At 47.3% G+C, this 18080-nt stretch overlaps 1 protein-coding gene across 4 annotated transcripts in view; it reads right to left on the bottom strand.

Moving 5' to 3' along the window:
• Positions 1-14496, bottom strand: part of USP19 (ubiquitin specific peptidase 19) — a 99497-nt gene extending 85001 nt beyond the window's left edge. For 3 of the 4 annotated variants that reach the window (XM_089671643.1, XM_089671641.1, XM_089671642.1), the window contains exons 1-4: positions 14148-14496; positions 6193-6349; positions 2541-2612; positions 2344-2459 (exon numbers count right to left, since the gene is read on the bottom strand). In XM_089671643.1, the coding sequence (XP_089527769.1) occupies positions 2344-2459; positions 2541-2612; positions 6193-6349; positions 14148-14478 (676 nt within the window). In that variant the 5' untranslated portion in view covers positions 14479-14496. Of the gene's footprint in view, positions 1-2343; positions 2460-2540; positions 2613-6192; positions 6350-9713; positions 9869-14147 lie in introns of those variants that run through there. The other variant, XM_089671644.1, reaches the window with a different exon arrangement.
• Positions 14497-18080: the final 3584 nt, after the last annotated feature.

Below are 18080 nucleotides of genomic sequence, written 5' to 3'. Positions count from 1 at the left end.
ATTCACTATATCCGGTCTCCTCGGACCCCGCATTCACTATATCCGGTCTCCCCGGACCCCGCATTCACTATATCCGGTCTCCCCGGACCCCGCATTCACTATATCCGGTCTCCCCGGACCCCGCATTCACTATATCCGGTCTCCCCGGACCCCGCATTCACTATATCCGGTCTCCCCGGACCCCGCATTCACTATATCCGGTCTCCCCGGACCCCGCATTCACTATATCCGGTCTCCCCGGACCCCGCATTCACTATATCCGGTCTCCCGGGACCCCGCATTCACTATATCCGGTCTCCCCGGACCCCGCATTCACTATATCCGGTCTCCCCGGACCCCGCATTCACTATATCCGGTCTCCCCGGACCCCGCATTCACTATATCCGGTCTCCCCGGACCCCGCATTCACTATATCCGGTCTCCCCGGACCCCGCATTCACTATATCCGGTCTCCCCGGACCCCGCATTCACTATATCCGGTCTCCCCGGACCCCGCATTCACTATATCCGGTCTCCCCGGACCCCGCATTCACTATATCCGGTCTCCCCGGACCCCGCATTCACTGTATCCGGTCTCCCCGGACCCCGCATTCACTGTATCCGGTCTCCCCAGACCCTGCATTCACTGTATCCGATCTCCCTGGACCCTGCATTCACTGTATCCTGTCTCCCCAGACCCTGCATCCAGTCTCCTACAGTACATGGAATGATTATTTTAGTAAATCCAAACTAATGTTTTCATCAGCAGTATAGAGCAGTCTTGTGACTTCTGTGCCAAGCACAGCACTGGTTAAAGCTTGTAGGAGTTTTCTTCTGCTCTAAGAGGATGCTGAACCCCTGACCCTCTGTCTGAACAGTGCTGATTGGCCCTGTGCTGATCACATACACCCTCCCAAGAAAAAAAAAAAAACACACCACAACACCTCTCTAGCGATACACACCAAACTGAGCATCAGAGGTGTGTTTACCACATAGCAAAAAAGGCACTTGCCTAGGGCGGCATTTTTCAGGGGGGCAGCACCTCCTCCCAGAAGAAGGGATGAAAGAAGGGACACGCGCGTCATGAAACCAGGTGGGATCCAAGAGAGGCTGCTTGATGGTGTATGTAGAGCATGACTCTCGTTCCCGGGGAAGTCTGGAGCTGTGAAGATGAGTGTCCCTCTCTATTGCTGGGGTGGAGGGGGCTATCCCAGGTGGGGGGCTGGGGTGTTGTTGGTCAGTGTCAGGCTCTCTCTGTGGGAGGGGGTGGTGCTGGTTGGTGTCCATGGGGGCATACGATTTTTGTGTTGCCTAGGGCAGCACAAAACCTAAAAAGACACCACTGAGCATGTGTACAGCGTCTACACACGATATGTCTTATCAGGGGATAAGAGGGGGACACTGGAAGAAGGGGAGGATCATAGAAGTCAGGATCAAAACAGCCTTTTTACACAATGCAGAGGATTAACCCCTTAGGTTCCACAGTGAGTATAACAAGCATGCTTTACTGCATCTACAGACTGATTGTACTCTTGTGGGTTTAGTAACACTTTAAAAACATCTAATAGTGTCAGTAAAGCATTATGGAGATGTCACACGTTATATCTTCTAATTCAAAAAGGTGGCCCATGCGCGAGAGTGTTAATTCAAACTCGTTCCTGAAGAACTACGTTCATCTGATGTCAAAGTCAACATTATGATGTCATCGGAGGTCACTGTTGGTAATGTACAGTCATTGTAAGTATTGTGGTTGATATACTGCAAGGTCCAGTTTCTTTGAATGTCAGTATTGTGATGTCATTCGTCTGATGTCACAGTCAACATTATGATGTCATCGGAGGTCACTGTTGGTAATGTACAGTCATTGTTAGTATTGTGGTTGATATACTGCAAGGTCCAGTTTCTTTGAATGTCAGTATTGTGATGTCATTCGTCTGATGTCACAGTCAACATTATGATGTCATCGGAGGTCACTGTTGGTAATGTAGAGTCATTGTTAGTATTGTGGTTGATATACTGCAAGGTCCAGTTTCTCGGAATGTCAGTATTGTGATGTCATTCGTCTGATGTCACAGTCAACATTATGATGTCATCAGAGGTCACTGTTGGTAATGTACAGTCATTGTAAGTATTGTGGTCTGACGGTACAGTTCTGTGATATACTGCAAGGTCCAGTTTCTTTGAATGTCAGTATTGTGATGTCACAATCACTACTACGATGTCACAGCCAGCAAGTGTTGCTAGGTCACAACTAGCATTTTTAAAAACTGAACTACTAACTTCTTTGATGTCACAGTATTGTGAGGTCAGTAATTCTTTTTTAAATGTACCCATACATAAAAAGGTAGAATTCAGGGTGCAGACCTTGTGTGGTTGGTGCCTCAAGGCCTCCCCATCTCTGACACTGTTTCTTCTGTAGAGAGATATCAATTCGAGAGCCTGTGAAGTTGAATCTGCACAAATCTGGCTCTATAAGGTTCCTAGAAAAGAAAATAGAATTAGTTCCCTGCAACCAAATTGCGGCAGGACTACAGACCTGTCCGAATAAACCGACATCTCACCTGAGTTTCACCTGCCATCTGAAGACTGGGTCAGGACCACAACCGGGGTGGAGCCTTAGAAAGTTGGGATCACTAAAAACACACAAAAAAAAATTAGGATTTTCCTTCAGTTTTCACACAAAGTTCAGTTTGAAATGTAATGCAGTAATTCAATATCCCAATGCAGAGCGTAGAAATGCACAAACATAATAATGGCACAGCAGCACATCGCACCATGCAAACCTTTAACCCTTTCGCTACCAGAGCTGTTTTTTGCAATTTGTTTTTGCACACGTTTAAAAAAAATCATTTGTGGCCTGAAGAATAAACAAAACTCCTAAATATGTATTTTCTGAAAGCAGACACTCTAGAGAATAAAATAGTGGCAGTTCCAATTTTTTGTCACACAATACTACCACGAAAATTTCAGTTAAAAAAAAAAAAAAAAACATTAAAAGTGAATTATAGGGGGAAATCGCAATAAATTACCAAAATTTTTGGTAGAATATAAAAGACGAGGTTGCGCCGAGTAAATAGATACCCAACATGTTACACCTTAACCAAGGGGTAGGCAACCTGAGAGCTGCAGGACTACAAGTTCCATCATGCCTCTGCAAGTCATAGCTGTAACTGAGTTTTGTAATCTTTGCAATGCCTCATGGGAAATGTAGTTCCACAACAGCTAGAGAGCTGCAGGTTGCCTACCCCTGCCCCCCCCCTTGGCGCCTCCCGGCCCTTTAAGGGTTTCAGAAGCTGGGAGGCGGGGAGCGGTTTAGGGTCATGTGACCGCCGTGACACTCCGTCACGGCGGTCACATGATTGGGAAAGGTCCCAATCGAAAGACCTTTCCGCGAGTACTGGTCATGTGTGCTGGAAGCGCGCAGGACGCGCGCTCTCAGCACATACGTTGGGCAGCACAGTGGCTAAATGGTTAGCACTTCCACCTGGCAGTACTAGGGTTGTTGGTTCAAATCCCAACCACGGCACCTCCTGCCTTGAGTTTGCATGTTCACCCTGTGCCTGCGTGGGTTTCCTCCAGGTACTGCGGTTTCCTCCCACACGCCAAAGACATGCTGGTAGGTTAATTGGCTCCTGTCTAAATTGTCCCTAGTATGTGTATGTATGAATGTGAGTTAGGGACTTTAGATTGTACACCCCTTGAGGGTTAGGGACCTTAGATTGTACGCCCCTTGAGGGTTAGGGACCTTAGATTGTACGCCCCTTGAGGGTTAGGGACCTTAGATTGTACGCCCCTTGAGGGTTAGGGACCTTAGATTGTACACCCCTTGAGGGTTAGGGACTGATGTGAATGTACAATATATATGTAAAGTGCTGCGTAAATGGACAGCGATATATAAGTACCTGAATGTTTTGTTTTTTTTTAATTTCACACAAATGTGCAGCCACTCGGTGTCAAGGCCCAGACTCCGAAAGGCCGCACATTTGCATGCGACCAACGCCAAGAGGTTAAATTTGTGCGCGCCTGTGAAATGGTGACAAACTTCAGTACTGTATATTTTCTATAGGCGACTCTTCAAAAGCCCCCCACAGATAATCCGTTTAGTTAAAGAGGAGGTCTTGTGCTAGAATGATTGCTCTCTGAGTGCGGCGATATGTAACAGGTGTATCGCAATTGAGGTTTTGACGCATATGCACCTCCGATGCAGGAGTCTACGTTCGTACGCACGTATATGTTGGGGGGGGGGGCCCTCAATTGTTTTGGCTTAACTTTTTTTTCATGACATAGGGGACACAACGGTCGGACGGGACCTCTGTGTGAGATCCCGATCATGTGATCACTGATTGGCCAAACAGTGATCACATGCAGAGTAGTAAGCAAGATGTCACTTCTGACATCATTGCTTACTACGTGTGAAATCTGTGAATGATCACAGAGATCACATGGTACAGGGCCATTCACAACAGCCTTGTACCATGCGACAAGCTGTGACCAATCACAGCTCACATAGTAGTTTTCAATGGCTGCAAGAATGCAGCCAGAGAGAGGGAAATGATTGCTTTTACAGCCTGTATGGGTGTAAAAGCAATCAGTGTAAAAAAAAAAACATCACCCCCCACAAGTAGTACAGTAGACAGTATGTAAATAAAAAATAAAAATGTAAAAAAAAAAAGTTTAAAAATTTTAATTTTTGGTTATAAACTAATTTGGGTTATTTTATTTTTTTTTTACTAAAAAAGAACGGAATACATTTTGGCCAAGATTTATGAAGAAAGATTATTTATTTGCAAAATTTTATAGGAAAATCTTTTTAAAATTTTTTTGGACTTTTTCATTTATATAGCAAAAAAAAAATAAAAATCCCAGTGGTGAATAAATACCATCAAAATAAAGCTTTATCTGTCTCAAAAAAAAAGCTAAAAAATTCATATGGGTACAGTGTTGCATGACCGCGCAATTGTCATTCAAAGTGTGATAGCGCTGAAAGCTGAAAATTGGCCTGGGCAGGAAGGGGGTGAAAGTGTCCGGACTGGAAGGGGGGTGGAAGTGTCCGGACTGGAAGGGGGGTGGAAGTGTCCGGACTGGAAGGGGGGTGGAAGTGTCCGGACTGGAAGGGGGGTGGAAGTGTCCGGACTGGAAGGGGGGTGGAAGTGTCCGGACTGGAAGGGGGGTGGAAGTGTCCGGACTGGAAGGGGGGTGGAAGTGTCCGGACTGGAAGGGGGGTGGAAGTGTCCGGACTGGAAGGGGGGTGGAAGTGTCCGGACTGGAAGGGGGGTGGAAGTGTCCGGACTGGAAGGGGGGTGGAAGTGTCCGGACTGGAAGGGGGGTGGAAGTGTCCGGACTGGAAGGGGGGTGGAAGTGTCCGGACTGGAAGGGGGGTGGAAGTGTCCGGACTGGAAGGGGGGTGGAAGTGTCCGGACTGGAAGGGGGGTGGAAGTGTCCGGACTGGAAGGGGGGTGGAAGTGTCCGGACTGGAAGGGGGGTGGAAGTGTCCGGACTGGAAGGGGGGTGGAAGTGTCCGGACTGGAAGGGGGGTGGAAGTGTCCGGACTGGAAGGGGGTGGAAGTGTCCGGACTGGAAGGGGGTGGAAGTGTCCGGACTGGAAGGGGGTGGAAGTGTCCGGACTGGAAGGGGGTGGAAGTGTCCGGACTGGAAGGGGGTGGAAGTGTCCGGACTGGAAGGGGGTGGAAGTGTCCGGACTGGAAGGGGGGGGAAGTGTCTGGACTGGAAGTGGTTAAACAAACATGTTATACATACCTGCTGTGTTTTTGCACAGAGTGGCCTGGATCCTCCTCTTCTTGGGTCCCCCACCGCCACTCCAGGACCCTCCCTCCTGTCAAGTGCCCCCACAGAATACACGAAGGTAAAAAAAAAAAAAGCCTTGAGCCTTTACAACCCACTTTAAGTACATTAGGAAAGAATGCTTCGGCATACCTGTGCCATTCCTAAAATTCCATACAATTATTGCATCTATTTTAGTTTGAGTTTTACATGGCTGCCTTTATAGGGGATTTATACCCTCCAGACTACCAAGTGCAAAGAACCTTTTTTTTTGGCTTTTTAATACATTTCCAAGGGGTCCACTGAGCTAGAAAATCTGACAGATCCGAGAGGTAGAATTTGTATCATTTATACAAACCACCTTTAATTTTTGTGGCAGCTTTTCCCAATAAGCAGAACCCTGGGGGTGCGATTTGGGCTGCGGGTGCTTACCTAGTCTTAAAGATCAGAGTGAAATCCTGCTCCCGAAACAGCACCCGAGAGGTCTCCTTGCAGATCTGCTTGACATAAACATGCACGACGACCACGTCGTTCCCCTTCTCATAGTGGTCATTCTTCACGAACGTCAGGTTCACATAAGGCTCAGCTTCTAGAAACCAGAGACAACACATTACTCCTCTACTGAAAACACACAGATTTCATGTGCAGGCCTCTGCAAATCCACATATCTAGGAAGGTCGTTTGGGTCGGACCTCGGCCTTACTAGGTGGCTGACAATTATTGTTCAGCAGAGATACCAGTTATGAGGCCCTTTCATGACTGGCTGATCAAGGCCAAAAGTATACTCTAAAATCAAAGCAAGTGTGAATGAACCCTAATACACTCAGGACTTTTTTTGCAAACATGCAAAACACCTACTGCTTCAACATGCTTTTTAATGTGATTTTCATGCTTCGGTGACACTTATTTATTGTGTTTACTGATGTTCTATCGTTCTAAAAGGGCCCAGAAGATCCCCAGCTCATTGGTACCCTTATTCAGTAGATCTCCAACCTCCACCGCCTAGCTCTGCTGATTCCTCCCCCCCACAAACCCCAGCTCTGCTGATTCCCCCCCCCCCCACCTCAACCCCCAGCTCCGCCGATCCCCCACCTCCGCCGCAACCCCCACCTCCGCCGATGCCCCGCCTCAACCCCCAGCTCGGCCGATGCCCCGCCTCAACCCCCAGCTCGGCCGATGCCCCGCCTCAACCCCCAGCTCGGCCGATGCCCCGCCGCAACCCCCAGCTCGGCCGATGCCCCGCCGCAACCCCCAGCTCGGCCGATGCCCCGCCGCAACCCCCAGCTCGGCCGATGCCCCACCTAGGCCGCAACCCCCAGCTCCGCCGCAACCCCCAGCTCGGCCGATGCCCCACCTCCGCCGCAACCCCCAGCTGGGCCGATGCCCCACCTCCGCCGCAACCCCCAGCTGGGCCGATGCCCCAGCTCCGCCGCAACCCCCAGCTCGGCCGATGCCCCAGCTCCGCCGCAACCCCCAGCTCGGCCGATGCCCCACCTCCGCCGCAACCCCCAGCTCGGCCGATGCCCCACCTCCGCCGCAACCCCCAGCTCGGCCGATGCCCCACCTCCGCCGCAACCCCCAGCTCTGCCGATCACCCACCTCCGCCGCAAACCCCCAGCTCTACTGATCCCCCACCTTCGCCGCAACCCCCAGCTATGCTGCTCCCCCCCACTCCGAAGCAACCCCCAGCTCTTGATCCTCTGGTTTGCTGATCCTGTTCTCTCTCTCTCTCTCTCTCTCTCTCTGGTCCCTGCATCCTAGGAGCTCTCATAAATGAAAGACTTATGAAAAAAGTAAGGCTGACTCTAAATAAAATCCGATCCAAATATTTTTATCATCAGTTATGTGTTATTGTAATGTTAGTGATCATTGTGATCGACTTCTCTGGAGGCTTTGGAGATGCTTTGAAATGCCAAGAAAGCGATATGGGGAATAATTTTAGAAAGAAAAATGTCACCAGCACACTGTACGGGCTCGTTCACACTTGACTGTTTTACCAACGCTCGCCAAACACCCCTATAGCGTTTGGCAAGCGTTGGTCCGGCGTTTGCGGAGCAGTTTTTAACGCACGGTTTAGCGACGGTTGCTAGGCGTTTGCACAAGCACGCCCCACAAACGCCTATAATGAAGTTTAAATGGTGTTACCGCTACGCAAACGCCACCCGGGCATTTGCGGAGCGGTACCATATAAAAGAATAGGAGGCTTCAACACCTCCTGACTCGACCAGAGGTGTCCGTTGCGACGCTACCGCTCCCGTTAGAACAGCACCATGTGCTGCAATGCGCAGAATTGTCCGAGGCGTTTGGGAAGCGGTAAAAGCGCTTCCCAAACGCCTTTCTGCCGCTTGAAAACAAGGCTAGTGTGAACGTAGCCTAACACTTGTAGCAACCCTTTCTTTCTGAGAACTTGAATACTGCCTTAGCGTATTTGGTCCTAGGGTCCGCTTGAACGAATAAGTCACGTAGGGATCTACCTCGCTTATGTGCCATTAATGGTGGATTCTTTAAGTCGGGTGATAGAGTGTCATCACCTCCTAGATTGTAAGCTCAAAAGAGCAGGGCCCTCGATCCCCTCATGTTTTGCATTGTATTGGTATTGTTCTGTCACATGTTCTGTCCCCCTTTGTAATGTACAGCGCTGAGCGAACTATTGGCACTTTATAAATACTGTATAATAATAATCAGCTCTAAGGATGTTCATGTTACGCATGACCGCTTGTTTAATACGCTCAGATGCCTGATTGAAGCCGTGTATAAAGATCGGCCTGTTGGCCGCCCTATGGCTGCCTTCAAAATCTGCCGTAGCTCTGGCTAATGCCTGCTCAAGTACCCGAGTAGGATAACCTCGTTCCACAAATTTTCTATACATGGCCTCAAGTTGTTCTATCCTGTCACAGGAACAAATGCGTAACACCCTCTTGAACTGTGAAGTAGGCAGGCTATCACGGAGATGCTTGGGATGTGCGCTCTGGTAATGTAGTAGGGTGTTCCTGTCTGTTGGTTTTGAGAACACGGATGTCTTGAGTGTACCCTGGTTGTTAGTGATCCTCACATCAAGATATGTAATGGTGTTGGGGGATATCTCAGGGTTGAAAAGGATACCAGGAAAGATGCCGTTAAGCTGATCAACAAACTCATAAAAAATAGATGTTTCCCCTTTCCAAATAAGGAAGATATCATCAATATATCTTAGCCAGCATTTGACATGATCAATGAACAAAGGCATGAGATAAATGTTGTGCTCCTCCGTGTATTGGTATTGTTCTGTCACATGTTCTGTCCCCCTTTGTAATGTACAGCGCTGAGCGAACTATTGGCGCTTTATAAATACTGTATAATAAAAATAATAATAATAATATACCCAACAAACAAATTTACAAAGGAAGGGGCAGAAAGCGTCATGGGGTATAATTTTAGAAGCAAACGCAACGTGTAAACAGGACTGTGAGCTTACTATTTTACTTCACTTCAGGGGCTTTGACTGTCATTCAAAGTACTTTAAAAGAGTGTTCACATTTTGAACAAGCCCTTATTATTTTATTTAGGCTATACAAACAACAATGTGACAGTAAGAAAGCATACAATAAAAAAGAAGCGAGCCGATAGGCTATGCTGATGAAGAATGCGAAGCATAACCATACATGGCTCACACGTGCTTTATAATCGACAATAAAAAAGCAACACAGCATGAAAGTAAATTGCTACTTTTTCCTGTATTCAATCACTACAGCAGTTCTTAAAACACTTAATAAACCGGTTACTAAAACAACAACAACAGGCCGTTTCCCAGAACATATGGAAATCAGCTGCTTCACCGGTTTTTCGACAGAATATAAACCAAGACGGTCAGCCAGAAGACTCCACGGATCTATATTTGGCCGGCACACATAAAACATAAAGCCGGTTGTCCTAAACCTCCCGTAGTACACAGATAAGCACTCGGCTTCCATTACCTTCACAGCAGAGACTCAGATTGTTGGTCGAGGAACAAGCCATTATCCAGAAAGTTACCAAAAAAGGGTCAAGCAAGAGAACTATAGATCCTCCAACTAAAACCACCCTACCTGGCAAGCTAGAACAGCGTCAGACTACAAAAAAAAAAAAAAAAAAAGAAAAAAGTAAAATCAATTTTGGAGAAAAATAAATAAATAAAAACACGAGGTCCTGTTGCCGTCTCCAAGAAAGCCACGCAGCTGGTAATATAATCAGAAAGGATAACTGGCTGGGGGCTGGGAGAACATAACCTTTCCTCTCAAGCCAGAGCTGCGACATGATGAGATTCAGACCGGAGTGAAGAGTGACAGGGGGCTGCCAGAAGGAGACAGACAGCCTGCGGCGGAACTACAAGTCCAGAGAGGCCAGTGGGGGAGCCAAGGAGAGAAGCGGGGGTGGGGAATACCTACCCCCACAGGTCACAATGGTTTTAAGATAGGGGTCAACACCAACAGGACAAGAGGGCCTGACCACTGAAGATTGACATGCTTAACCTTTTCTGGAGAAAATGCTGCTTCCAGCTCCCTCTTGTTCTGTGACCAAAAGCCAAGGCGCTTTGTGACGGAGGAAGATCTGGGATCACACCGTCTGCAGAAAGACACCATGCAAGGGCTAATTTACACCAACGTTGCTCTCTGAAGAGCGAATCAAATGTCGAACGCTCTTGAGAGAGCATTTGACAGGCAGTGAGGAGGGATCCTATGGCCTCCTCACCACCAGTTTTAACCCCCCTGAACCCCTCACTAGCATGCTGCAAATGCATGCACTGCATGTGATCGTGGGGCGCCCCCATGCAGTGGAATGGGTCACATTCAACAAAACTGTGAAAAATTGGCGCTGGAGAGAAAAGGAAGAATTTAAAGCGGAGCTCCACCCAAAAGGGGAAGTTCCGCTTTAAGGACTGCTCCCCCACTCCCCATTAAGGATTGGCACCTTTGGGGGGCGGGGGGGAGGGGCCTGAGGTAGGCAACCTGAGAGCCGCAGGACTACAAGTTCCATCATGCCTCTGCAAGTCATAGCTGTAACTGTCAGTTTTGTAATCTTTGCAATGCCTCATGGGAAATGTAGTTCCACAACAGCTAGAGAGCCGCAGGTTGCCTACCCCTGCCTTAACCCCTTGGCGCCTCCCGGCCCTTTAAGGGTTTCAGAAGCTGGGAGGCGGGGCGGGGTTTAGGGGTCATGTGACCACCGTGACACGCCGTCACGGTGGTCACATGATCGGGAAAGGTCCCAATCAAAAGATTCCCAAGAGTCCCAATCAGTTTTGTAGTCACGGCCTTGTGCCCACACTGAAGATGGCGGCCTCCAGGAAGGCCGGTGAAACGGGCTGCGGGGGACACACCGCGAGACAGGTAAGTGGCTGTTTTTTAAAAGTCAGCAGCTAAAGGTTTTGTAGCTGCTGACTTATTTTTTGACAGAGTGAGTGGAACTCCACTTTAAAGTCCAGAATCGTAAGGGAGTAGTCCGTATTATGCAGTGTTTCAATGAGTATAGTGTAATCAGCAACATCAGGAGGCAGCACCCATAGAGTAAAGCTGGACTCTGTGCATAGAGAAGAAAAGGAGAGAGGGCGCCAAACTAAGTGCAGTATTGAAAGGTTATTTTATTGAGCAAGGTAACACACTAGATAACAGTGGAGAAAGGGCATGTATCTCAGGATGGACTTCGTACTACACAGAGGCTGGTGGAGAGGGTGGAATATCTAAGAGCCAGGGCTGCTGTGGGAGCCTGGTCTCCCGGTTCCACGCTGGTAGCGTCCAGCAGCTGTGATGGAAACAAGGCTGGAATGAAAATGGTGGCCGGACGGACGTGACGTCACCACGTGAAGCGTAATGCCGCAAAGGGGGGGGGGGGTGGTAACGCGTTTCTAAGCATCGGCTTCATCGTGAGACCCACATTTAGCACATGGTAATTGTAACGCAATTGAACCCCGACTGCGCTTTCCATATTTCCGTCAGACTCCCGCTTCCCTGTCCGAACACAGATCCACGGACACCACCCTTGAAATCACTCAGGAAATAGACTGCTTTATTTTAACACAGACACAAGATATAAACATTCAAGGGAACAACCCACCTCCCTGCATAAGGACACAGGGCGGGGCAAACCAAATCTAGCAACGGAGACATCAGCAGACACCCCCCCACCAAGCCAATGCACAAACACATACATCCCATAATAGTTTGCTCCCAAGCAAGACACACAATAGAATAATGGGACAACCACATGGCATTAAACAATGAACAAGCCCCCCACCTTACTTATACATGTCTACTCAATAGCAGGACATTTCACCCTGTACCCCTAACAGGCACAGGGTGACTTACACATAAGAGGGATATGGGGAGCTGAGACAGGGGTCTCCCCACCTCTCCAAAGGGGGCTGTGTTCCATGGGCCCCCCACCGAAAAGGACTCCCGTCACAGTAATGCCCACCCCGAATGCAACAGTGGGCATAACTTTTTACGTGCAGTTATGCATAGCATCATGGCCGCAGCATGTGAGCACAGCCCTCCACTGCCTTTGTGGCTCGAGGAGGAGTAGTAAAACAGCAGCTCAACTGCATAGTATTCAAGTCTCCTAGTTGATTGGTTAGAAGAGGACAACGTTCGTCAAGAGGTGCAGTTGGCAGTTAAAGCTTGTGCACCTTCTTGTGAGCTTAGAGACCTGCTCACATGCGTGCAACTGAACGCAAAACTCCACAAAAGACTGAGTTTGACCCACTTTACCTGCAATGATAATGATCATTCAAAGTGTGACAGCGCTGAAAGCTGAAAATTGGCCTAGACAGGAAGGGGGTATAATGCAGGCCATAGATGGGGAGAAAACCGGCAGATTTTTCTTTTAAAAAACGAAAATTCGGTCGTTCAAGCGGCCGACGTTACCATCAATGGTAAAAAAAAAAAAATCGGCCGATTTTCATCCCTTCTACAGCCGGCAAAAAGTGTCCCTGCAGAGAGCTCCGCTATTTCTGACAGTTCTCTGACAGTTCCTTCACATTTACAGCGGTTGAAACATTGTATCTATTTGTTTCCGAATAAAAACATCTGTATCCTAAATGGAAACAAATAGATACAATGTTTCAACCGCTGTAAATGTGAAGGAACTGTCAGAGAACTGTCAGAAATAGCGGAGCTCTCTGCAGGGACACTTTTTGCTGGACTGGAATTCTTATTTTCATCCTTCTTCATCCTCATCCTCTTCTTCTTCTTCTTCCTCATCCTCTTCTTCATCCTCATCCTCTTCATCCTCATCCTCTTCTTCATCATCCTCATCCTCTTCTTCTTCATCATCCTCTTCTTCTTCTTCATCCTCATCCTCTTCTTCTTCTTCATCCTCATCCTCTTCTTCTTCTTCATCCTCATCCTCTTCTTCTTCTTCATACTCATCCTCTTCTCCTTCATACTCATCCTCTTCTCCTTCATACTCATCCTCTTCTCCTTCATACTCATCCTCTTCTTCTTCATCCTCTTCTTTTTGTCTTCCTCTTGCAGGTCACTGCTCATGCGCAGATTTTTTATCGGTAAAAAATCGGCCGATTTGCCCACTAATTGCCGCGAAAATCGGCCGATCGGCAAAATCGGCCGATTTTTTTCCAACTTTACCGAAAAAAAAAAACGGCCAAAATACCGAAAAACGGCCGACCAAATCGCCCACTAACGATCCGAAAATCGGCCGATTTTATTTTCGGCCGAAAAATCGGCCGATTTTCGACCCATCTATGGCCTGCATAAGTGTCCGGACTGAAAGTGGTTAAAGGGACACAAGCCTTTATGACCTCACTCACCCCTGGTGCACATCTGTGCGGGTGGTGCCGCTGCGGATCCGCATTAAAATCCGTGCAGCTGCACCACCTGCACAGATAAATGCGGACCCGCGGGCGGGTGATATTCGTTCTAATGGCACGCCGCCCGCACTGGGAAACGCAACCGTACTGGCAACTGAGGTTCCCGTGTGGGCTGCGTTTTCTAAAGAAGTGCAGGGACTTCTTCCCTGCTTGTCACGGGCGTCCATTCAAATGAATGGGCTCTCGTGCCTGCGCAAAACGCGGCCTGCAAGGCCGCATAGGTGTGAACCGGGGGTTAAGGGTTTGGTCATATATGCCGGGTGAGAGCAGAACTGATGAAGGCGCACACATTTTAAGATCGGTGTACTGCGCGATAATTACCTCGTATTACATCATTAGAAGATATATCAGAATCACAGATTATTTGAAGACATGCATGCAGCAGCAGTATGATTGCACGGTCACTTTTCAATTGATTTTGGGACTAATTTAATTTATTTAATCCAATATATTATCTCTCTCATATATGTATGTTTATACACTTTATACTATTTACGTGTAATACCATGGTCAGTGGAGCGCGACGCTTGCGATTTTAGACATTTACCTTCGCCGCCATCTTCCAGGCCACAGCCTCTGTTGGGAGCCAACAGTTTTTCATGTGCTTTCCCCAAAAGCTGCGGGTCATCTTGCGCTGCTGGAATTATCGGGGAATCCACAAACATTTCCTTATCGTGAAGAAGCTCGGCTGGTTTTGGGACTTCCTGCTGACGCTCCAAGACTTGCTCCGAAACCGTAGCGGTTAACTCTTTAGACGGAACAGTCACACCTGAAGCCGTATCCTCCTCTATCCTATTACTTGGTGGCGAGGAGCACTCAGGCTGTACCATCTGTGACACCGACGGAGGCACCGGCTGTGTATCAGGAAGAGGAATCATCTCTTGGTCGCATGTAGCAGCCTTCAAAGAAGAAAAAAAATTATAAAATAAATGAAATCACATAGTGTAAGGCCCCATGTACACGGGACACTTCTGAACGATGGAAACTGCTGGAAAACGTAGGGTAAAAAACTTCTGCTTAGCCACGTTGGCATAACACATTGATGTGCGTTTGCGTTTAGAAGCGTTTTTTAAAGATAAGCACAGGAGAACCTCCCAAATGCCCAGAATGAACTGAAAAGTGGTAAATTATTAACTATTTCAGACTGTTTCAGAGAAATACAGAGAGTAGAAGCAGAGACAGCAGTACGTGTTGAGATTAGCTTAGGTGTGAGTTGCTCCTTAACATTTCTTTTGTTTCCAAGGGTGGGACAGGTGTCTGGTGAAGGGGGTCATTAAGGAAACCTGGCAGGGGGTCTTCATGAGGAATTGGAGGTGTGAATGGTCATTAACATATCTTTTGTTTCCAAGGGTGGGAGAGGTCTTAGGTGTGAATTGGTCATTCAATGTGTGACAAGCTTGGTAGGAACATCCTGTGTTCAGTGTTTTGTCCATTTGAGTACCTTGAAAACACTTTGCATGCATTTTTCATGATTTTTTTTTTTTTTTTTTCAGCAGCCCCTGAACTCTCCCTAATGTTTTCCTATGTGTCCATGTACACATCTTCATTTACAGTCGTTTACAGGTGGTTCAGTTTACAGTCGTTTTTTTTTTAATGCACCAAACCTGCGTTCAGGAGTAGATTTTATCAGCGTTTCAAACACTTGTAAACGTGGCTAACTGCGTTTAGAAGCGTTTTTTTTAACTGTTCCATATCCAGATGCTGTCCGGAGCCTTTTTTCATCATCAGAAATGCATGCAAAGTGTTTTCCATGTATTCAAATAGACCCGGTACACCAGCGCAGTCAGCTCCAGGTTTTGCGTGAAGGAAAAAAAAAATAAAAAATGGTAGAACGCGCCGCATTATGCTCATGGTGGGATCCATAGTGAATACAACCAGAAGAGACAGGTCATCTCAACACATACTACTCTCTCTGCTTCTGCTCTCTCTATTTCTCTCAAAATGTCTGAAATAGTTAAATTTGTTTACTGTTTTTCAGTGCATTTTTGAAGGTCTCCTGATGTTATCTTTTAAAAACGCAAACGCACATAAACGCGGTATGCGAACGCGGTAAACTGACGTTTTTTAACCTACGTTTTCCAGTCAATTTCCATCTTTCAGAAGAGTTTTCCAAATGTCCCGTGTACATGGAGCCTAACGGATTTTATTATTATTACTATGCGAATTTACACTATCAACATATTACACGCGGGTTTACAAATCACAATGGACCACTTGTATCAGTCCTTGCCCTGATCAAGGAAATATTTCATTCTGTGCTGTCATTCGCTGCAGCAAAAGCCGATCAGCGGGTCCCAGACAATTATTTATGGCCGGGACCTGCTGGTTTAGCAAAGTATATTGGGGGGGTGTGGGTGTTAGAATCCAGCTTTTTGCCACCGCATATTTATGTGTTACTGGGTCGTAGATGTGACAAGGATACAATCCATAAAAGGCAGTCATAATGCAGGCCATAGACGGGTCGAAAATAGGCCGATTTCCGCACCGTTAGTGGGTTAATTGGTTGGCCATTTTTTGGGGTTTTGGCACATTTTTTTTTTTATCGGTCAAGGTGGAAAATCTGCGGCCGATTTTGACGATCGGACGGACGATTTTCTGGGTAATGATGGGCAAATCGGCCGATCATTTTACCGATAAAAAAAATCTGCGCATGAGCCGTGATCTGCAAGAAGAAAAAAGAAGAGAAAGAAGAAAGAGAAAGCAGGAGAAAGCAGAAAGAAAGAGAAAGCAGGAGAAAGAAGAAAGAGAAAGGAGAAGAGAAGAAAGGAGAAGAAAGGAGAAGAGGAGAAGAGAAGAGAAGGGAGGAGAAGAGGAGAAGAGAAGAGGAGAAGAGGAGAGGAGAAGAGGAGAAGAGAAGGAAGGAAGGAGAAGAGGAGAAGAGAAGGAAGGAAGGAGAAGAGGAGAAGAGAAGGAAGGAAGGAGAAGAGGAGAAGAGAAGGAAGGAAGGAGAAGAGGAGAAGAGAAGGAAGGAAGGAGAAGAGGAGAAGAGAAGGAAGGAAGGAGAAGAGGAGAAGAGAAGGAAGGAAGGAAGGAGAAGAGGAGAAGAGAAGGAAGGAAGGAAGGAGAAGAGGAGAAGAGAAGGAAGGAAGGAGAAGAGGAGAAGAGAAGGAAGGAAGGAGAAGAGGAGAAGAGAAGGAAGGAAGGAGAAGAGGAGAAGAGAAGGAAGGAAGGAGAAGAGAAGGAAGGAAGGAAGGAGAAGAGAAGGAAGGAAGGAGAAGAGAAGGAAGGAGAAGAGAAGGAAGGAGAAGAGAAGGAAGGAGAAGAGAAGGAAGGAGAAGAGAAGGAAGGAGAAGAGAAGGAAGGAAGGGAGAAGAGGAGAAGAGAAGGAAGGAAGGAGAAGAGGAGAAGAGAAGGAAGGAAGGAGAAGAGAAGGAAGGAAGGAAGGAGAAGAGAAGGAAGGAAGGAGAAGAGAAGGAAGGAGAAGAGAAGGAAGGAAGGAGAAGAGAAGGAAGGAAGGAGAAGAGGAGAAGAGAAGGAAGGAAGGAAGGAGAAGAAGAGAAGGAAGGAAGGAAGGAGAGGAGGAGAAGAGGAGAAGAAGAAGGAAGGAGAAGAGGAGAAGGAGAATAGGAGAAGAGAAGGAAGGAGAAGAGAAAGAAGGAGAAGAGGAGAAGAGAAGGAAGGAGAAGAGGATGTGTTGTGGTGTTGTGAGTTGTTTGATGGTGTATGTGGAGTTGGTTGGTAGGTGTAGTGGTGATGTGTAGGTTGGTGTTGTGATGTGTTGGTTGGTGTTGAGTGGTTGTGGTGTTGTGTTGTTGGTTGTGGTGTTGTGTTGTTGGATGGTTGTGGTGTTGTGTTGGTAGGTGTTGTGGTGTTGTGTTGGTTGTGTTGTGGTGTTGTGATTGTTGGTGTGGTGTTGTGTTTGTTGGTGTTGTGGTGTTGTGTTTGTTGGTGTTGTGGTGTTGTGTTTGTTGGTGTTGTGGTGTTGTGTTTGTTGGTGTTGTGGTGTTGTGTTTGTTGGTGTTGTGGTGTTGTGTTTGTTGGTGTTGTGGTGTTGTGTTTGTTGGTGTTGGTGTTGTGTTTGTTGTGTTGTGGTGTTGTGTTTGTTGGTGTTGTGGTGTTGTGTTTGTTGGTGTTGTGGTGTTGTGTTTGTTGGTGTTGTGGTGTTGTTTGTTGTGTTGGTGTTTGTTGGTTGGGTTGTGTTGTGGTTGGTGTTGTGTTTGTTGGTTGGTGTTGTGTTTGTTGGTTGGTGTTGTGTTTGTTGGTGTTGTGTTTGTTGGTTGGTGTTGTGTTTGTTGGTTGGTGTTGTGTTTGTTGGTTGGTGTTGTGTTTGTTGGTTGGTGTTGTGTTTGTTGGTTGGGTGTTGTGTTTGTTGGTTGGTGTTGTGTTGTTGGTGGGTGTTGTGTTTGTTGTGGGTGTTGTGTTTGTTGTGGGTGTTGTGTTTGTTGTGGGTGTTGTTTGTTGTGGGTGTTGTGTTTGTTGTGGGTGTTGTTTTTGTTGTGGGTGTTTGTTTGTTGTGGGTGTTTGTTTGTTAGTGTTGTGT

This window comes from Staurois parvus, unplaced genomic scaffold, assembly GCF_062004578.1.
Source record: "Staurois parvus isolate SC_StPar_1 unplaced genomic scaffold, SC_StPar_1.0 ptg000111l, whole genome shotgun sequence".
In the NCBI taxonomy this organism is placed as follows: Eukaryota; Metazoa; Chordata; class Amphibia; order Anura; family Ranidae; genus Staurois; species Staurois parvus.
This window is presented reverse-complemented; position numbering and strand designations above follow the sequence as displayed.